Raw genomic sequence first — 23,122 nt, 5'->3', positions numbered from 1 at the left:
CAGCCGCTGCTCACTGACAACGGCATCGACTTCACTTACAAGTGAGTCCTGCACACAGCATCCACTCGCGGGGCTCCGGCGACGATAACGTGGTGTTGCCAGTATAATTCGCTTTTAGTTTGCATTAGATTCCTATAATTTCATAGAGGAATGTTGTGAATTATTTTATACTACGTCGGTGGCAAACACGCATACGGCCTGCCTGATGGTAAGCAGTCTCCGTAGCCTATGTACACCTGCAACTCCAGAGGAGTTACATGCGCGTTGCCGACCCTAACCCCACCCCCTAATAATACCCCCCTAATTGTGATAATGCCAAGTTTCTTGCGCCGGTATCGTCAAAAGTGTAGGGTTATCAATAGTTGTTTTCCTTTTTGAGTTTCATAGGGGCATGGTAATGTGTGTAAATTGAGGACAAAACAACATCTATGTTTAACAAACAAACAAACAGTTATTCAGCAAATAGGCCACTTTTAAATGTCAATTTTTTACAACCATAGAAATAACAAAATACAATTACAAATATGGAATCAATTAAATATTAGATACTTTATTAGAGATGTATCTTCTTCTTCCTAGCGTTGTCCCGGCTCATGGGAGCCTGGGGTCCGCTTGACAACTAATCCCAAGATTTGGCGGAGGCACTAATTTTTACGAAAGCGACTGCCATCTGACCTTCCAACCCAGAGGGTAAAACTAGGCCTTGTTGGGATTAGTCCGGTTTCCTCACGATGTTTTCCTTCACCGAAAAGCGACTGGTAAATATCAAATGATATTTCGTACATAAGCTCCAAAAAACTCATTGGTACGAGCCGGGGTTTGAACCCGCGACCTCCGGATTGAAAGTCGCACGCTCTTACCGCTAGGCCACCAGCGAGAGATGTATAAAGTCTCTAAATGTCGAATTACACAAAAAAAAGATTTAAAAAAAATATAATCAACAAATACTAAAATTCTTTAGAGATGTAATAATCTCTAAGTGTCAGAGATATAATAAAAAAAAAAGATCTTTAAAATATCCTTAGAGATGCAAAGGGTCTCCAAGAGCTGAATTCTTTTATAAATAATTAAAAGACATGAAATTAACAAACAGACAAGAACCGAATGAAGTGTCTCACGTTAATGCCACTCAAAAGTAAAGTTACATACTTATAACATACCATGTAGCCCGTGTGTCCATTGGCTTTATATTTGACTTACTTCACCAGGGGCTACAACGAGGAGTACATGGAGCTGGTGATGGGCCCCAACCCGCCGCTGATGACGGACCTCAAGATACAGACATCCGAGCCGTTTTTTGATCCTAACAGGTAATATTATTTACAATTTTATTCCATGCTACCCATGGTCTATGCCGGACCTATATTGGCCAGTGCCTGTTAGCGTCTTTAACATTTCGTACAAATTATATGCGCGAAATGAAATTTTTAATTTACTATAACTCCTAAGATATTCGTTTAAATTGTATGGTGTAAGGTACCATTGTAATCTGTAACAAATGCTTAATATAACTAACGAAATAGTACATTATTGCAGAAGCCGGGAAATGGCAATTCGTGGATGAGTTTCGATTTTGTCGGAAGACGCGTAGCGGAGTCCGACAAAGAAGACGAATCCATGAATTGCTGTTCCTGCCGAGGCATATATAGTGCTTTTCTCCAAAAATGCGAGGAAATAAAGTAAAATAACCATCAACCAGCACTCAAATCGAACCTTCACATCAAAAACGTCAAAAACAATTTCCCTCTTTAATAATTAAAAAAAAGTTAAAGGCACAATTTATTCTGCCATTCAGTACCATTCAATATTCGTTCATTCAATATAATTGTGCAATATAAGCGGTATGCGCACGCACGAGATCCTTAAAGAAAATATAAAAGTTATATAGTCTTTGATTTTACTAAGCAGTTTTTTTCAGTCGTGTTTTAATTTATCATTCGTTGTGAATTTCCTATTTTCTGCACTTGTATCTATCTATCTATGTATATTTTGCAGGTTGAGGAAAAACATAAACCTGACCATAGAGCTGAAGAGCCCGGACATCGCGTCCACGCTGAAGGAGTGGGTGAAGCTCGGCGCGCTCGCCCCCACCTCCCCGCTCGTGCAGATCTTCCAACAGACGCAGAGCAACAGCATCGCCTACCAGCGAGATGATTGAGACGGCACAGACTTTGTGATGACAAATGTGACAGTGACAGCATAAACGTCAATAGGGTCCACACAGAGCGAGCAAGATTACGAGGAAATTTCCTCCCGCGGCAAACTCCCCGCCTCGCGCGTCCTGCTCGTGTAACTTTTGCCTTAGCACGCTTGCCTCACCCGTGCCAATTTGCTCGGCAAGATGGCGTCACTCAATCAGCTGTTCAAAATGGCACCGCACTTAATGACTGCAGTGGCTTAAGTTTCTTTTATTTTGGTATTTAAAGCAATTAAAAAAAATGAGGAAGAAAAGAAGGACACGACAATTTGCGACATTCGTTATTATCATTTTTTTCCAACTTTGTCATGTTTTGACAACTTTAACGTAAGTACGAACAGAATAACCACACGCGCCATAAACAAACACGTCTACAATGGCGCGCGGCAACGTCTGGTCGGGCGAGGAAAACGCATGCGCCGCCTCGGCCGAGGCACGTCTACACTGGCCGTTTTGTGCGCGGAAATTGCTTCGCACGTATGCTGGCTCTGTATGAACCCGCCTAATTTTGTTCTATCTGACCGTTTTTAATCGCATTTCCCTACTTTGTTTTTTTGAAATAGGTGCGGTGTTATAGTTCGTGTCACCCACGACAACGCGCAGATTAGTCAAATTTAAACTTTAACAATATGGTATTACGAGTCAAGGATCGTGTCGTCGTGAGTGACACGATCTATGGCCCTGTTCTGCAACAAACGCCGTAAGTCGCGTCCGGCGTGACGCTGTACGCGACGTACGAATGCTTACTATGGAAATGCACTATAGTGGTCTCTCTCACACGCCAGACGCCGTGCGCCGCGTGTGGCGTGACGCCGGACGCGACCTACGGCGTTTGTTGCAGACCAGAGCCTAAAGCTTACACGGACTCTGTTACTCTACTCTGGGCAACCGTTTGGTCACGGACAGGCGGAAATCGTAGACATTTTGAATTACGCGCTTTTTCAATGACGAAAATAGACTATAAATAAGTATATTTCATGTATTTGACTAATAAAGACTGATATAAAACGACTTTGTTTATTTGAAAAACGACCTACACAATAGAGAGAGCGGCCTTCAACTCGCAGGTCGTTGACCGCAACCGCGGCGGAACAACGCTAGGGTTGATTGCATTCATGTGACCATAGAGAAATAAGAAGTACATAGAGTGCTCACTCCATACATCAGTTTTGGTACCAAAACCCTTATTATCGTCCTAAAACCTGCCCAGGAATATATGATCACGCGCCATATTGCGGAATTTGATTGGAAATTTGGAACTAAATTTTCATACTAAACTGAACTGTCAATGATCATATATTTCTGGTCTGGCTTTAGTCGACATCTAGCATCGAGTAGTGGAACTCTCAGTACTGCTACTCGACAACAGATATCGCGGCAAAGTCTAATGCTCAACAATTTACCCCTAACATTCCGGAACTCTGTTTTCAACTCCTACGCTTACTCTGGTTATAATATTAGCTGAAAAATCGTTGAGCATTAGACTTTTGTTTGCCGCGACATCTATTGTCGAGTAGCAGTACTGAGAGTTCCGCTTCTTGACGCTAGATGTAGACTACGAAAATAATAGTATTTTTGGTAACAAAACCGTTGTATGGAGTGAGCACTCTTGGTCTTCTTAGTTCTCTTTGATGTGACTTAACAACACAATATAAATAATTTGAACTTACAATTATATTCGTCGGAACTAGGTTCCTGAGGGCCTACCGCGAACCACGTTCGACGTGTTGCCTCTCTGTCGCACTTGTAAATTCGTGCGTAAGTGTGATAGGGAGGCAACACGTCGAACGTGGTTCGCGGTAGGCCCTCTGGTTCGTAATAAGAAATGCTATTTTGATTACGCTTTGCACGACTCATTTTAAACGTTAGTCAGAATGGCCGATGTACCTAAAATAATAAAAAAAAGCTTACCATATTTTTGTACCTGAAAGTACGACATTCGGAAATGCTAGATGAAATGGGCGTACCGGACCGTGACTTTGATCCGGACCGAGGCCGGTTTGATCGAGTGGAAGGTATCATCGTACACGTGTTAAGAGGCTGTCAATACCTAAAGCGCGCACACTGTCTATTTGTATCAGAGTAAATGAGATAGCACTGTCGCATGTTACTGGGCCTGCACGGCTAGCACATGATTACACGCGGGATAACTCGCGCCGCGAGAAACAACAGTCGCGTGTCACAAATTTCTATCTCGACCTGTCAGTTTCTCGATTTTGGTAGCATAAGTTGGCAGATCGAGAAAAGAATTCCACGCGAGAGAGCAATCCCGCGCGCGACTTAGCCAGTGTGGCCATTTATACTTGGAACAAACTTTTCTTTCGTGGCAACACTGAATCGGTACTAACATAATCGGAAAAATAATGAATAGTCAGCTTTAGAAACGGAACGTCCCTAGTCACGATAACTTTGTCTCCTTCTCGCAGTATTAAGATTAAAGAAATAGCAAATATTATTTTGAAGTCGGAAATGTCAATGTGTCAATCATAATTTGATTCGCTTTGTCGTTACAAGTTGGAGAACATTATTATATCTAAAGAATTATCTTTAGGTAATTATACCTACCTAATAATTAAGTACCACTCCTTACGAATGATTGGTGTTTTTTAAGATAATTGAGATTACCCGAAAGTGTTGGCAAATAAGCTACCATCTTTACAAAGAAGACTGAAGATCTCATGATAATCCCCAACATATCTTCCTTGTGGCTGGCTAGTTGCTGCACCGCTGGCTTTGAAGATAGATTGATGACATGCACAAGTCTGTCATCAAACACGGCGCCTATACCTAAGCATGCTGCTGCTGGGCACAGCCATCCTGCCACGGAGGACATAGAAGGGCTCAAGTTGGGAACCTACTCCATACAACGACACTCGAATGTTTAAAACAATGAGTTATTTTTGCGTGTTTTGTATTTTAGCGATCTATGGATGCAGCGTTAGTTTTTTAAGTTTTCTCATATTGTAAATACACAAAAACATTAAGTTATTTTATTTACTCTGACCTCTTTTAGATATTTAGATTTAAGTACGACTACTACGACTCCCACCGAACGGGCGGAGTCGGATCGCATTTCACATTTATGTGGCCGCAAGCCGGTCGGCTGCTCGCGGACGCGGAGACGCCTCCGGACGGATTCTATCGCTTCTGCGATATATAATATATAGGCACATTAAAAATGCGCTCCGGTGCGGCCTGACTCCAGCCAGTCGGTGGGAATCGTACATTAGGGTGGTAACTACAGAATACTCGTATTACGGCCGTGGCCTTTTGTAAGGTGGAGGTTGAGTTGGGCTGCCAGATTCATTATTTTGCATTATTTTATTATCTGCGTATAATAAAATAATGCATATAGTAACAAACGTGTACTTAGACACCTACTTAGGGTAAGTAATAGGTACCTAAGTACAGTAGGTGTAGGTTACCTTACCCAATCTGAAGGCTTTCTCCAAAGTTTTAAAATACATTGCGTTTTTGTAAAGAAAAGAAGAAGGGAATAATAAGAAAATTATTTAAATAAAAAAAGTGGATGATTAGTGTAATATTTTACTCATTAGCGGTTTAGATATAAATGTTTTGAAATTGTGATTTTAATTGCAGACCCATAAGTCAAAACAATAAAGACATAGAACCGTTTAATTGTGATTTTAAGACCAATCTTTGCAATTATTTTCTATCGAGCCGATTTCGTTCAATCGTGTATCGAGTACAACCACGGTCTTTGAAATATAATTAATGTGAATATTTATTTATTTTACTTGGCTAAAACAAATAGTCTTTCTTAAAAAACTGTTTAAGTAACATCGATGTCAAGGACATTGGGTGTTTACAGACCCTTAAGGACTTACTTTACACTTGTTAAGGACAGAGAGCAAGAGATATGCTTGCCGGACCAAGATCGCGGTCCGGTACGCCAGTTTAACATAGCTTTAATATAATTTTGAATTTCGTACCTATTTTAATATTGAAGATGGTTGATCAGTACCCCTAGTGTAACTTTGATCGACATCATAACGTGACGAACGCGTTTGTGTTAAGTCTCATTTTGTATAGGATTTTGAGTTTCCAAAACGTCCCGTTTGGCGCGCTCTTTCGAAATCCAATACAAAATAAGACTAAACGCAAACGCGTACGTCACGTTTGGAAATCGAATTTATTTACACTAGGGGTACCGTTTGTATTTAGTATAAATACTATACTAGGTTGTGTCCTTGACTTTGTCTACGTGGAATGATGATGAATCGATAAAAAACTTATAATTCTATGTCCTTCCCCGACCTCAGTCTTATTACTAAATCTCATCAAAATCGGTTTACGGATGCAGAGGTAACGGGGCAGGACCTAAATTTAGTGGCAAGGTAAGGTCAACCAATTTGATTCCTAGGCCACTATAGAACCATGTCATAATGACTTCTACGACAGTGCTTATTGAGTGATGCATGTCATGTATAGAATAGTTAAAGCGACAAGGTTCTATAGTGGCTTAGGACTCAAATTGGTTGACTGTACATTTAGCGAGGCCCTCTGGTGGCGCAAGAAATAACGAATATTGTTTTTTATGTTGCGTCGGAATTATAGGTAGGTACGTATTTGAGGCGGTCGGTCGCCCAAGCCTAGCGCCGCCTCTGCTAAGTGGTAAGAATTGGGAATGAGTCCTTCCAAGCTGCTCCAGTAGTGGGATTTTTCTCACGTGTCGCCAGCGACGTCGGGTGCAGTGGGGCGACGTTGCCGTACTTCGCTCCACATATCTGGCAACACCGCGCGACATGTGGCGCCATCGACGCCGGGTGAAGTGCCACGACTATGAAGGGCAGAGGTAAGGAGAACAATATAGATAGGTGGCGCCACAATACATTGCGAACTTTTGATAATAAAGAAAAACAAACGCACTGATAGCGCACGCACTCCGTCAACAACGTCTATAATAAGTTCATGTCATGGCCTCGTGCTACCGGAGAGAGTTCAAATTATTATTTACAGCTACCAGCTGGACAAGATAGCAACAGTTCTTCCATAAGAGATTGTTCTCCTTACCTCTATCCTCCACAGCCGCGACGTTGCCAGACTTGTCTCGCAACAGCGCGCGACACTAGTCACGATTTCGTCTGACGTCGATACCGACTTAAGATGTGTTATGGCGTGCAAGGTGAGAGTCAGAATGGCAAAAGGTACAAAAATGGCTTTTATAGAATTTATCAATAACCACGGGAACATAGCGTAATAAAGTACACCCGCCATTCTGACTGTCAGGATGGCGGATGTACTGTTTTCTGATGATAACTTTGTGTACCGTGAGGTACAATTCTTTTTTAACGGAGGTACTAAATAGTACAAATTAGGTACAAAAATATGGTATGCTTTTCTTTTATTTAGGTACACCCTCTCTCTCTCTCTCTCACACCGTGCCAGGGCGTTGCAAGCCAGTGAATTGGGGGGGGGGGGGGGGGCGAATTGATATCATCGGAGGGCTCCCCCCTGCCTGTACCTGCTTACGTCCATGATGGCGTGTCGTATCTCAAGCGAAATCGTTCGACTTGGTTTGACTTCCCGCCTACACATGTCGTGGGACGTCCCTTAGTATATCCCTGGCTTTAGGATTAAATGTATGTGTGGGGTGTTAGGGATTACTTACGAATAAAATTAAAAATAAAATCAAACATCAAAGGAACATTTACTAATATAATATACTTAATAGTAGCATATAATATGACAAATAAAAATAGATTCTTTTCCTTAAGCAAATTAAAAATAGCATTTTAAAGTAATATGGCAACACTATGATTGCACCCAAAGATCTGATGACACGGACAGAGATCATTTTAAAAAGCAAAGAATACCATAGACTGACTACATAACCTGTAGAATTTCGGTTTTCGCGGTAGCCCCCTGGAGAAAGGCAACCTGGGGGCCTACCGCGAAAAATGAAATTCGCAAATTGCGGGAATCTTTCTCTTTTACTCTCACTAAAACGTAATTAGGGTGTCAGAGAAAAACATTTTCGCGGTTATAGCCCTGTATTATCGCCATCAGATATATCGGAGAGGTTAATGTGCTCGCGTCTTCGCGAATGACACAATCTATACTTACCGCGTATACAGCGCCATCTTTGGCTATCAAATTTCCTGCTAAATTTGCAGCGCCTTGACAATAGAGGCGTGTTAACATATTTGTGAGCACCTTGGCCGCCCCGATATATCTGATGGCGACTGTACAGGCCGCCTTTCATCGTCACTTACTGATAAAGAGTAGGCCAATGAAAATATAAAAAAAAAATTGATACAAGTTTTATAAAACAACAAATGTCTTTCATGTAACATAACTTCTCCTATTCATTAAAATAACATAATAACTTAAAACGCTAGAAAAACCTAGTGTAAAATAAAAAAAAATGGTCGCTTTCAATAAACAATCTCATATTTCGGTTAAAATTACGTTTTATCCCATTTTTCTTTGAAAAATGTTTTATAACTTTTTTTTATTTGATGGTAAGCGATTACCGCTGCCCATGGCCTGACAAACACTAGAGAGGTTGTGAGTGCGTTGCCGGCCTTCAAGACAGTACGCTCTTTTCTTGAAGGTCGTATCGGTCCGGAAATACCGCAGGCGACAGTTCATTCCACAGTTTAGCAAAAAAGTATAAACATTTGGCAATATTAACGTCCTGCATTAGCAATCTAGTGCATGAAATTTCTATACGAAAGTACCTACTGTATGCTATTTAGTTTTTTTTCAATTCCATATTAATTTAACTTGTTTTTTTTAATTAATTAATTCATGTACGTTATAAGATGATATATTTTGAAATGATGTTTCCAGGCGTGTTTCTTGCCGGTCCCATATTGGGATACCCTCCTCCAATTTAGGAGGGATTTAAATCTTCTCGCGTAGGTGTAGGGTTAGAGCCGGCGTAGCTTTATTTGACGTTCATAAGCGCATTGTAATATGCCTACTTGGAAAATAACTATCTTTATATTTATCTAAAAGCAACCATTGTGATTATAAAAACGTGTCGTTTCATACAACTTGTATCAAATTTTCAGTAAATACCAAATGTTCATTAATGCAGAGCAGATCCTTATCTATCTACATTTAACTATATTACCTTTCCATAATAATTTTATTGACTAGCTAAAATCAAATATACAGTGCGACAAGACTTAACCGTTTCCAATATTTTATCAACATTATTATTTAGTTCAAATGATATAGAATTATAAATAGTTATTTTCACAAGGGGGCAAAGCTGTTTAACAGCTCGTGCTAATAAAACAAACTTTCCCTCCGAGTGAAACACAAAATTTTTGACCACACCAACGCGAGGAAAATACTAACTATGAAATACCAAAAAAATCGAAGAGAATACATTAAAAGTGTAATCTGTAAGCGAGTCTAGTGCGCTAATAGTACATTACGATACAAGTGCGAAAAAAAGGAATTTCGAAACGAGTGGCGATAAATTAAAGCACGACCGAAGGGAGTGTTTTAAATCGGCACGGTATCGTACAACGTTTTACAGTACACATGGCCCTTTAAATGTTCGACACAGTAACGTAATATGCTAATATTCGCACTAGTGCGGTAAAGTAGCACCATATGTACTGTAAAAATTATTTCGACTGTACCATTTGAAAACTTTCGTGTCCTGATGTCATCCATATATTACGTCAAGCAATTTTTTACCAACGCTTTTTCCGATCTCTTTAACACCTACTGTCACGTTTGCAATGACCCCCTCCCCCCATTTCTATTGCTGTGACCGACCGATATGTGGATGACCCATTATCCCGTATCGCAAGAAAAGCTACTTTTATTATTAAATATAAAAAAAACATATATATTTTTTATCGTCCTTTAAGTCTTGCCCCACCGTGTAGACAAGCGGAGCGAAATAATCATACAATATTTTTCAATAAAATTAATAATTACTTAGCACCAATAATTTAAAAAAGAACATACATAAAGTATGAGAAACTTAATTGAAACTAATTATTTTTCTTACTAGCAACACCTTAGCATAGACAACAAAAAACACTTTTTATCGCAACATTTTCAACATCCAAAAAACACCGTCGTACCAAAAGTTCTAACTACAGGACTGACTTATTTGGGCTGGCTTTGAAACCATGTCTCCATGTCAAGTTGTATACCTATACTCTGTACCTTTAGGTATTTAAATAAAAATAAACAAAAATTACCCTCAAATGGCTCCTTAAGCCAGTTGAGGCAATGCCGGATTTAGAGGTCTGGAGGCCTCGGGCAATAAAGGAGTGGAGGCCCCCTGGCCCCAAATTTTTTCCAAATAAAATGGTAAATTTACCGAATTCTCTATTGTGGGGGGCCCCTCTTTTGTGGAGGCCCGGGGCAGTAGCCCCGGTTGCCCTTCCCTAAATCCGGCCCTGAGTTGAGGGTAGATTACATGATCAAATAATGTCAGGTCAGTGACAGATCCAGGCGGTTTTGTATTTGGTTGGTTAACCAATATATGTTATATCTACCCGAAAATGTACAAATTGTATGTTTACTTTTATTTAAATACCTAAAGAAACAGAGTACATTAATGTCCGCTTAGGCCTACGCATGTGCGCATTGTAACATACAGATCATTAAGAGAGGCGACACATCACTTGCGTGACGTGTGCGTGGGCTCCAAAATGTTTGTGCTAGCACGTGCACGTGTGCTTTGGCCGATAGTCAAGTCTGCACAGACTTGATAATCGACAAAGTGTGCAAGCGCCACCATAAACGTCATTTCTATGAAATTTTAAGTGTCCTGCTCACTTTTTTGGTACTCACTGGCGATTACAAAATGTTATACGTATATAACATTGTGTGACAGGGGCAACATAATATAACACCAATACCACTAGGCGGGAAACTGCAGCGTTCGGGCATTCTCGGTTCCGTTCGGCTCAGCATTGCTACGAGCAATTATTAGGGTTGGCAGAACTTTTCCTTTCCGTACGGTAGTACTATTATGTATTGTGTGTATTATGTTATCCCTGTCACACGATGTACGCCAGCTTGAGAGCATCATTAGTCACCGCCAAGTCGTTGGAGACAGCCTAGGCGGACTTTACAGTATATTTTCGATGGCCTAAAATTTTTTTTTGAGTTGACCATACGCCGCAGTGGATTTTTTAAAATAGTGTTGCCAGCCTAAATAATTCAGTGTACACCCCAAACTCACCTTATTCACTAACTAGAAAGAGATAGACATTTTTCTTGACGAATTTTAAAAACACTAATTTTTAAATAGAATTTTTGTACTGAAAACGGCCAATTCTATTCATTAACGGGTTTGCCATAGACAACGTTATTTTTTTTATTTATAGCCCTTTTAAAAGGCGGCCAAGTGCGAGTTTGACTCTTACATAATACTTTTATTTTTTTTAATGTTAAAATGCTTAGCACATCGAACCATAATATTTTAATACAATGACTTGCTAAGCGATAATGGTCCAAGTTTAATTACTTATTTCGCACATGTACGTTTAATTACTTATTTCGCACATGTACGTTTAATTAATTATTTCGCATATGCACAAATGATTTTTATCAATATTCTCAAGGATTTTTATTTTAGGCATAAGAAAGGTAGCTCTCAATTTGTTTGTCTCTGGATACCCTACGTAAAAGAATTGAGTATTTAGAAAAAGAACACCTATTGCGAATAAAAAAATTATATGTTCTTGCACATTTATATATCATATATATCGTTGTCTAAGTACCCACAACACAAGCCTTAATGAGCTGTGTGGGACTTAGTCACTCTGTGTAATAATGTCATATAATATTGATTTATTTATATTTGAGCAATAGAGAGGCAGCTAAAGTCAGACCAAGCTAAGTTAGCAGCGATTTTGTTAGCCTCGCATGTGCAAGTGTTAAGTAAACGTCATTATTTCATAGAAATTTGACGTTTAAAATAACACTTGCACTGCCTCTCTCTCGTTTTTCGCGATAGGCCCCTGGCCTTCCTCATTGGTCTTTAAAAACATTTGAAGTTTTTTTTTTTTTAGGTTATGTAACTCAAAAGTCCTCATCAAAAAGTATTTGTCTATGGCAAGCCCATGGTCATCGAGCTAAACTACGATCACATTATGCCTTCAATCACAGATATTTGACCCTGCCGCGGGGTATATTTCGTGCTGTCTTGAAACTGCTCTGCGGAAAATTCCGTACACCAGTTTTTTTTTCAATCATAAGAAATAGAACTCATCTGGTTTTGACTGCCGAAACGAAAAAAATCGCTGCTTTTGCAATTTCTCCCACATGGATTTAACCGCATCGGGTCCACACCGGGAGCGAGCATACGCGCGAGGCAATTTCCTCAAGCACAAAACGGCCGAGGCACGTCTACACTGGCCGGTTTGTGCGCGAGGAAATTGCCTCGCGCGTGTGCTCGCTCTGTGTGGACCCGCCTATTGGCATATTTTTTGTTTAAATGAAAAAAATACGTGTCAATATATTTTGATAATGCAACTGACGGATTAATTACAGTAAAATCTCTGTAATCCGATCCGGTACACCTAGTAACATTATATTATCACTCTTGAATATCTTTATTAATAAAAATCGCTGCTTTTGCAATTTCTCCCACATGGATTTGACCGCATCGGGAAATTGCTTATTTTATTTTGAATTGCTTTGCCTAAAGGTTGACTGGTAGAGAATGCCTCATGGCATTAAGTCCGCCTTTTCTACTATAAGGTTTTCTTTTGTGCAATAAAGATTAAATAAATAAATAAATGCCTAAAATCCAGATAACAGTACAATTTTCATTGACTTAGGATATTAGGATGTATTGCTTCGAAATACTAAAACATATCAATATAATAAGCAATCCGAATTTTCCAGTAATCCGGTTCTATGATCAGCATTAGTGCCGGATTAGTGATATTGTACTGTATAATGTTTTTGGAGACATTAAATTTACCTCCGACGTTTCGAGGACGGCGTTGTCTAGGTCTCGGAGAAGACTGGCTAAAGTTGACAACAACATCTTCTAGTCGCGCGAGTTTTTCGAACTACCCGCACTTGGTCATGGTCTTAGTCTTGTCTTCCAATTCTATATTCGATGGTTAGTGAGTTCAGTAACCCATAGATCTTTGCCATGTGAAGTCAGTTCTTGTTTTAAAAGGGAAATATATCACGTACCCATACAAAAAGAAAAAAATGTTTTTACACTTCTGAATATTTTCCATTCTTCATATTTTTTTAGTATGTTATTGACACAATGAAAAACTAGGTTTAGAGGTTTACTTTTTTTTTTCTTAATTTGTAATTTAAAAAAAAAACATTTTTTTTAAAGCGAAACCTATAAACCTAGAATATATTATGCAGTGATTTGCAAGATTTAATTAGTGGAAACCGTTTTCTCCCGGAATGGAAATTTCATAGAAAAAGTATCGTTATTTCGTTAGGATAGCATAGCTATTCCTCCCTATTAATGAAAGCAGTGTTATGACAAACCAAGACAGCACGAAACAACCCACAAATGCTTCAATTCCCACAACATATCACTTCAACCATTTTTAAAACGTCCAAAAATCACACCGAAATCCTTAATACTACGAAACAAAATATCTTTACAACTAACACAAAGTTAAATGTGCGGTCGGCGAAATATATAATGAATGCAAGTTCGTACAAAACGTGAACTGGCTAAGTCGACGCCGAACGCTTAAGTTTGTAAACGCGATTCCGCTTTCGTAAATCTACTGGTATTTAAAATAATATAAATAACATCATCTGACCTGAGTAAAAGAATAATGATCAAAGTCAAATGGCGTTCTAAAATTGATCATGTGTCGAAAGATGGCAGTAAATTTACTGTGGCTACAAAGTTTTCTTCGACAATCCACCTCTATTTCAAATTCTTTTTGGTATGACGCCGCTGGGATATAATACCATAGTCACGAAATACTATAGATTCAGACCATCATATTAGACGACCGGTCTGGCTTAGTGGTAGTGACCCTGGTAGTGGTTCAAATCCCGGTAAGGGCATTTGTCTGATGAACACAGATATTTGTTCCTGAGTCATGGGTGTTTTCTATGCATATAAGTATGTATTTATCTATATACGTATGTATATCGTAGCCCAGTACCCATAGTACAAGCTTTGCTTAGTTTGGGCCTAGGTCGATCTGTATAAAATCGTCCCCAAATATTTATATTTTTTAACTATTTGTGTCTATAGTTAAAAATAATTTGCCAAATAACCAATTTTTATTAGTTCATATTATTTTAAATACCTAAATAAATACTATATTTTCAAAACATCCCACCCGAAAACGGAATCGCTAACTATATCTGTTCTCTTTCGACACGTGGTCTCCTGATATGGTAGATAGAGACGGCATTACATTTCGAAATTCACACTTAATATTTTTTTTTATAATTTCTCTATCATTATTATCAACTTTTATATGTAAGTAGTCACACAAAAATGGCAATAAATTAATAGAAAAAATGGATATTTATGTTTACAGAGGCTTCAAGTCCGTCCAAGCTAACTATGAAGACCTACCGCGAACCTGTTGCCTCTCTGTCGTACTTGTAAATTCGTACATAAGTGTGACAGGAAGGCAACATGTCAAACTTGGTTCGCGGTAAGCCCTCTGCAGCTGCACCCACTTTGACATGACAAATTGTGGATTAACACATTAAACGTCATATTTTTATACAAATTTGACACTTGCACACTTGACAGTTAGCTTGATCTGACTCTAGTCGATTTAAATGTCAAAAAATTTTCAGTAATAAAGTTGATAAAAATGCATTTTATCTAAAAAATATGTCTTTTATGAATTCTTTCATATCGATGCTTGCCGCAAAGGGCCAAAGAACTACGAAGTTGTAGCGCGTATATGTTAGAGTGAGACAGCGTTCGTTGGTGAGTACCTTAAGCCGGACTGTTGTCTCTTTCGCGCTTTCGGGGATCATCTGGAGTGATGTGAGTCATATTCATGTGGCGCCTGTAAAATAAATATTATATGACATTATTACACAAACTGACTAAGTCCCACAGTAAGCTAAATAAGGTTTGTGTTGAGGGTAACTTAAGACACCGATATATATACAGTTTTTTTTTCAGTTAATTTCAAGGGTGTATTCTTGAGCTTAAATTAAGTAACTTTCTCAAAGACACCGGCATTCTAATTAACTGCATTTCGGAGATAATCAATAATTTATTTTTATTTTATAAGGCCCTCACGAGCGTATACACTTGCCATAGAGCCTGTTTACACATTGATTAGTGTTCAGTACGAGTGTGTACATTTGCTCCTAAACGTAAATACTATCTCGGACGATTGATGTTCGAAATGACATTGATATGTTATAGTTTTCAATTGTTCGGTTGAATTAAATGTAATGCCCGTGTTACAACAACGCTATATGAAACATTTAATTACTTTTTATATAATTAAATAAAAATTATTAAAAACAATTTTTTTTTTCAATTATCTATGCCATTTAGTTTCCTTAAACGTACTTACCCATACCCCGGAGTTAACGGAATTCATTAAAAACACGGTATATATATATATTTATAAGTTTTTTCCGGCATAAACGGCCGTATCTTCTGTTAAGGGGCTCCCTGGCGCCAACGACCTTCGATCTGAATTCATTAGTTTTCTAATGTTATTTTGTACCTTATCATATTGACAGCAACGGCTATAAGCAATATAAGTATCCCATATTTAATTAAAAGTTCCGAGTTCGAGATATTTGGCATCAAAGTTGAACAATTTTAAAATATATATAAAAAAATAATTATTAATTTCTTTCAAAATCCGGCAGACCAGAATGCGGAGACTGCTTACCATCAGGCGGGCCGTATGCTTGTTTGCCACCGACGTAGTATTGAAGGACCGATAGCCAGCCGTTTGTCTTATAATTCAACGTGTAGTGCAAAAGTAGGAATATCGAGGGCTGCCCGAATATTTTAAATCAGTTGAATGCAATATACATCATGACATGGAGCTGATCTGATGATGCAGACAGGTGGCCATGGGAACTTTGTGATAAAACAACGCAAACTAATTGCGTTTGGGATTGTTAGAATTGTCTCGACGAGTACCTGTGGAAAGAAAAGTACAGTCAGCGATAAAAGCTTGTACAGTCGCTGTCATATATATCGCAGCGGCCACGGCCCTCATAAATATCTGAACACGCCTTTATTGTCAAGGCGTTAAATTGTTCAGCTGTTTTTGAGGACCTTGGCCTCTCCAATATATAATAATAACTTATATAGCCGCGAATTACTTATTGAGATGATGTACCTTAAACCTCTTTCGCCCCTAAAGCACAGACTGCACATGGTGCACGCTTTCAGCTCACTCTTCTCTTTATCTATGGCTGTGTCCGTCTTGTCTCTGGTTTCGCCCTTGTCTTTGGTGTTCCCCGGCTTGCGTTCCGGCGTTTTGATGCGCGGTTTGGCGTCTGAAATTATAAATATACAGTGTTTTTTAATTCCTTTTTAATTAATATAAAACTAAATGGCAGTAGTAATTTTCTTTTTTTTCATAAGTATTTTTTCCTTTTTTTTTTATATAAAAAGTATAGCGATGTTGTAACACGGGCATTACATTTAATTCAACAAAATAATTAAAATCTGTGACATATCAATGTTATTTCGAACATCAATCGTCCAAGATAGTACTTGCGTTTAGTAGCAAATGTATACTCTCGTACTAAACACTAATCAATATGTAAACAGGCCCTAAGGCAAGTGTATACACTCTTAAGGGCCTTATAAAATAAAAATAAATTTAGAGAACTTAATTTAAGCTCAAGAATGCACCCTTGAAATTAACGAAAAAAAAAAACATGGTGTATACAGGTTGTTCATTTAGTCACATTTAATAATTTACGTGGTGAATATATAGGGAGCGTGCATGAACTGTAGGAGGCAGCACAGGAGCCGTCAGATTTTTGGCGCGAGGCGTAAATGTGATGTTTATTGTTCCGATGTAGCCCACAAGATGGCAGAACCTACTATGCACAAGAAAACACGTGACGTGTAAATGTACATGTTTATGGTTCCGATTCAGGCCACAAGATGGCAGACCCTCCAACGCGCACGGTCCCTATAGGTCATATTAAGAAACTTTTACTATGGAATACTGAAATCGCGAAAAAAAAATTTACTCTCCCATAGACAATGTCAAGATCAAACAGATCAAATGTATGAAGCGATTTCGGGGTTGGTCTCATAGTAAAAGTTGCTCAGTATGACCTATACATTCCCCCCATAAATTATTGCAGGTGACTAAAACACCCTGTAGCAGGGATCGGAACCGGTTTTTTGCAAAAACAACGAAATAACCATATATTTCGGTTTATTTTATACTCAAAATGTAGGACTCAGTTGTGTTTTTAGATAACGACTGCGTATTATTAGATTGCCCGATTAGGAATGAAATAATTAACAAAGAACGAAAATATACCGTTTTCGTTCCCATACAAAAAATACCGGTTTCCGATCCCTGCCCTGTAGAACTATGTATTATGAGTAGATAAAATTAGATTAATCAAAAAATTTCGTTTATAAAGATATCAGTTTCTGAATGTGTTCCTTTTCACCAGAGAAAGGTCGTTATGGACATGGAGCATAAGGAACCTTTAGGCATGGAACGCCACATATATTTTAAAAGATATATGCGTTTTTGAGGTAGTCCCTTTTTAATTTCAGCGGGTTTTACTGAATTTCAGTTACAGCAGGCCCACCTTTAGTGATGATCACTATGTTGGGCACGACGCGCTCCCCCTGCATGCTCGCTGGACGCGTCCGAGTCTGGTTCAGCCGCCTCCTAGGGCACTCAGAACGGAACTCACCTTTAGTGATGATCACTATGTTGGGCACGACGCGCTCCCCCAGCATGCTCGCTGGACGCGTCCGAGTCTGGTTCAGCCGCCTCCTAGGGCACTCGGAACGGAACTCACCTTTAGTGATGATCACTATGTTGGGCACGACGCGCCTCCCCCAGCATGCTCGCTGGACGCGTCCGAGTCTGGTTCAGCCGCCTCCTAGGGCACTCGGAACGGAACTCACCTTTAGTGATGATCACTATGTTGGGCACGACGCGCTCCCCCAGCATGCTCGCTGGACGCGTCCGAGTCTGGTTCAGCCGCCTCCTAGGGCACTCGGAACGGAACTCACCTTTAGTGATGATCACTATGTTGGGCACGACGCGCTCCCCCAGCATGCTCGCTGGACGCGTCCGAGTCTGGTTCAGCCGCCTCCTAGGGCACTCGGAACGGAACTCACCTTTAGTGATGATCACTATGTTGGGCACGACGCGCTCCCCCAGCATGCTCGCTGGACGCGTCCGAGTCTGGTTCAGCCGCCTCCTAGGGCACTCGGAACGGAACTCACCTTTAGTGATGATCACTATGTTGGGCACGACGCGCTCCCCCAGCATGCTCGCTGGACGCGTCCGAGTCTGGTTCAGCCGCCTCCTAGGGCACTCGGAACGGAACTCACCTTTAGTGATGATCACTATGTTGGGCACGACGCGCTCCCCCAGCATGCGGCTGAGGGGCGCGGCGGAGTCGCTGGACGCGTCCGAGTCTGGTTCAGCCACTGGACGCTTCTTGACTCTCTTACGGAATCTGGGGACAACAAGCTTACATGACACACTGGGAATAAATAAATATTAAAATATTTTAGGACACAAATTACACAACACAAATTGACAAGTCTCACAGTAAGCTCAATAAGGCTTGTGTTGTGGGTACTTAGACAACGATATATATAGTATATAAATACTTAAATACACTGAAAACACCCAAGACTCAGGAAAAAATATCTATGCTTATCACACAAATAAATGCCCTTACGAGGATTTGAACCCGGGACCATCGGCTTCATAGGCAGGGTAAAAAATGAATAATATAACAATTTGAAATTTAAAACTGCGAACTGGACGCAAGTGACACGCGGCAAATCCATTCAAACGTCGCGAACGACCGGTGTACGAGTATGAACGACCTTGATTTGCCGCGCGCCACTTGCGACCAGTCCGCGTCCTAATAGATTAAAAAACCCGACTGCGGCTAGGATACGCAAGCTATTTTAATCCGTCAAACGGCATAGGATGTTGGTTGTACCAAAAAATTGGACATACAGTGTATATTAAACACTTCTCCAAAAACATAACCCAAAGATCGTTCATGTTCCTCTTTGTGACACATTCAATAATAAAAGTCAGTTGCGCAATTCCACGCCACGACGGGTTATTCCCACTAGTTACCACCAAGTTGTTACCAGTGGTAACTACTGGGATTTTTTTTAACCCACTGGTAAAAGGTGGTTTTTTTTTGCCCACTAGTTACCAATTTTGTTAGAGTTCAATACTAATAAAATGCGTTCAACGTCGCGTTAATAAACAACCGCGCGCTTAAGAGCGAAGTACTACGTACAGTCACGTCTGAAAACATTGACACGATCGAAGTGCCAAAAATATGTATACATGACTTTATGGCCCATATTTTAGGGTAGTGTATAAATATTTTTGGCACTTTGGCCGAATCAATATTTCCAGACGTGACCGTACACGTCCATACAAAAAGGGAAAATACTACTACTTGTTACTGTGGGACTTAGTCAATATGTGTAATAATGTCATAATATTTATTTAAAATGTTTTTCCACTTCTCAATATTTTCCATTCTCCATGTTTTTTTAGTACGTTATTAGCCGGGTCCACACAGATCGAGCATACGCGCGAGGCGCTCGGGCGAGGAAAACGCACGCGCCGCCTCGGCCGAGGCACGTCTACACTGGCCGGTTTGAGCGTGAGGAAATTGCCTCGCACGTACGTGCTCGCTCGCTCTGTGTGGACACGCCTGTTGACAAAATAGAAAACTAGGTTTATAACCTCCTTCCTTCCTCAGTCCTTTTTTCAAAATTAGCAATACAAAATAAAAATTTTTTTTTTTTAAAGCAAAACCTATAAATTTGGAATATATTATGCTGAAACGATCGACATCAAAATCAAAGTGATTTGTTAACATCTAGTTAGTGGAAACTGTTTTCTCCCGAAAAAGTACCGTTATTTTTTTACGATCGCAAAGCTATTCTTCCCTCTTAACAAAATGTACCTCTTCCTGGGCCGCCTGGAAGTAGCCGCTTTCTTCTTCTCCTCGTTGTTATTTATATTCACAACCGCCCTCGCTTGCGGCTCGGCCTCCAGCTCTGAACTGCTGGATATGCTGCTCTTGTCGCACGCGAACAAGTCAGTCTCGTTGCTCAGTTCGTTGCTATCGATTACGTCACTGTAAAAAACAACTTGCACTCATTCATTCCAATATTTATTTACGTCTCGGGATTTGGCGATGTTTAGGATCTCCTTTTCCTCTCTGTTGAGTTTCTGAGATTTGGCTCGAACTCATAAACGCCTCACGTAATAATGAACGTTCTCCCGTTACGCCAGAACGAGCCGCCTTGAGAGGAGATTGCGACCGAGGCACGTCTTACACAGACCGAGCTACTTTGCGCGGCAAATTCCTCAAGAGGCAGGTCGTTCGTGGAATCGTGGACCTTTTTAAGGAGCTACAATATACCAAAAGATATAGCAAGGCATCTTAAGATATATTTTAAGTAACATTTTACAGAGTCCCCACACGAAGCTATATCTAATATATATTTTGATATCTTACTGTATCTTCTAGTAGGCATCTTATGATACCTTGCGATACATTACGCTATATTTTATCTCTCATACAATGTAGGTGCTAGACAGACAGCGATATATATATTGGTATCGTTGGCGTGTGTGGTGCTTAGCTATACTATAAAATATCTGTCGGTATCTTACGGTATATTAATATATTCTATCGCTCCGTCTGTGGCGGACTTTATTTAAAGTTGTAGAAATGTACAGTCAGCTGTAGAGATAGTTGATCTCTTGCATAGATAACTGACCCCCCCCCCCCCTTGCCCAGAAATTTGTTTGCAGGGGGGTCAGTATCCCTGCAGCTGACTGACACACCACTTTTTTATTTTCTACCCAGAATCATGATTTCAAGAGAAAAGTATCCCTAAATTACGAATTTAATATATATGTACATTTATCTTCGATCCTGACATGCCTCTCCCGCTTCCTTCACTTTCATAATATTCCTCCTCCCTCCTTCCTATGTCAGGATCGTAGCAAGTGGAAATCCTTGGTCTCTGCCTACCCCTCTAGGAAAAAAGCGTGATTATATGTATGTATGTATCATAGACATTCACACCCGGCCGGGAATATCGATATCGACCCGACTATCATGAACAAGGGGACCGACCTTCCTAATAGGAAACTATAGTGTCGCTTAAACCGGTTAAGAACCGGGCACGGACGATGCAACTTCTTCCGGCATAAGTGGGGTTGGAGAGACTCCGCGCTATGCGACTGCGGCATCGAGGACCAGACTATGGAGCACATCATCCAGCGGTGCCCACTCCGCGCATACTCGGGTAGCCCGGATGATCTATTAGACTTGACGCCCGATGCTGTGCAGTGGTTGCAAAACTTGGATGTTGCCTTTTAACCTCTTAAGGCCCAGCCATAGAAATGAAAAATCCAAAATTTGCCACTGGAATTTGAACCTATAGTGCACGGAATACAGTAGATTTTATTTTGTTTGAAAATTGCACGAAACAAAACAAATGCAACTCTGTCCTAATTGAATATGATTTAAATTTCATCGAACTGAATAAGTCCTATAGGTAGGACCTTGGGCCTTACGAGGATAAATAATACTGTATATGTATAATTTTGCCTATGTGACTATATCGCCATACGATTAAATAAATTAAGATGTGTAAAATATAAGACCATTTCGTGCTTCCAATTTGACAGGTAAACGAGATGGCGCTGTACAGCTTCATACATTTTAAGGTATGGAAGGTGGAGGTAAGGAAAGAAATCTCCATATACCAAAAAGTGTCATCAAAAAAACTTAAATAGGTGGCGCTACAATACCTAGAGTACTTGAACAAAAAAATCAAATCATAGACAGCACACTTTACTCCGTCAATAACGCCTAGGTTCTTAGCTACTGTGGCGCTACTCTGGAGAGATTTGGAACTATTATTTATAGCTGACAGCTGGACACTTTAGCAACAGTTCTATCATAAGAGATTTCTCTCCTCTTAAATCCACAATTTTAAGGTAACTCTGATTGTCAAAAGTTGACGTTTGACAATTGAGTGACCGGAAAATATTTAGCGCAACACAGCGCCATCTATTTTGGATGTGAAACTAAGGGGCACGTTTTTTTCGTAGACTTTACCTATCTATTACAATCAACTCTCTTTGGTATTTATATATCTTCAATCCATTAATAGAAGTTAACGTAGAAAACAGCATTGGTCACGAATGTTATTTTTCTATTTTTACTTTAAACAGGTTTATGATTATACTGTCTGGTACCTAAATGCATTTTAATGTGTCTATTTTTATGCTTAAACCAGTTTTGGTCTTGGACTTCTGATTTGATATTAGACTTTGATATTAGACAAGTTTCTGTGTAGTGCATTTTGTAGCAAAATAAACAACGAAATAAATATAATTTACAGTCAGAGTTAAGAGTAATTCCGTACACGGCGGGAAGTTGATGACTCGAAATATAAATTTGAAGTACTAGTTCTTGCCAGCGACTGTTTGCCTGGCATGATGATGATGGTTGATAAACACTCTCCCTATGTCCTTCCCCGTGCCTCAAACTACCCGGACCCGGGTATATCCTCCCGCTTTGTGTGGTAGGGCACAGCACAGCGGATGTCATTCCAGATCTAGAGCAGAGCCCAACTGGGGAAGTACCTCCACCTTACAGAAAACCGCAATCAAATAACACTAGGCCCTACTCATAGTGTTGTGCTTCTGCCGGTGAGTAAGGTTGCCAGAGCTCAACGAGGGTGCGGAGTGTTAT

The 23,122-nt window shown here is 39.9% G+C and overlaps 1 protein-coding gene across 1 annotated transcript in view; it reads right to left on the bottom strand.

Moving 5' to 3' along the window:
- Positions 1-14,952: 14,952 nt before the first annotated feature.
- Positions 14,953-23,122, bottom strand: part of LOC133532654 (uncharacterized) — a gene marked incomplete in the record, with an annotated part of 9,145 nt that continues 975 nt past the window's right edge. Inside the window, 4 exon segments of the mRNA XM_061871411.1 lie at positions 14,953-15,177; positions 16,486-16,645; positions 18,690-18,817; positions 20,309-20,482. Of these exon segments, the coding sequence (XP_061727395.1) occupies positions 15,105-15,177; positions 16,486-16,645; positions 18,690-18,817; positions 20,309-20,482 (535 nt within the window).

This window comes from Cydia pomonella, chromosome 27 (genome assembly GCF_033807575.1).
Source record: "Cydia pomonella isolate Wapato2018A chromosome 27, ilCydPomo1, whole genome shotgun sequence".
In the NCBI taxonomy this organism is placed as follows: domain Eukaryota; kingdom Metazoa; phylum Arthropoda; class Insecta; order Lepidoptera; family Tortricidae; genus Cydia; species Cydia pomonella.
This window is presented reverse-complemented; position numbering and strand designations above follow the sequence as displayed.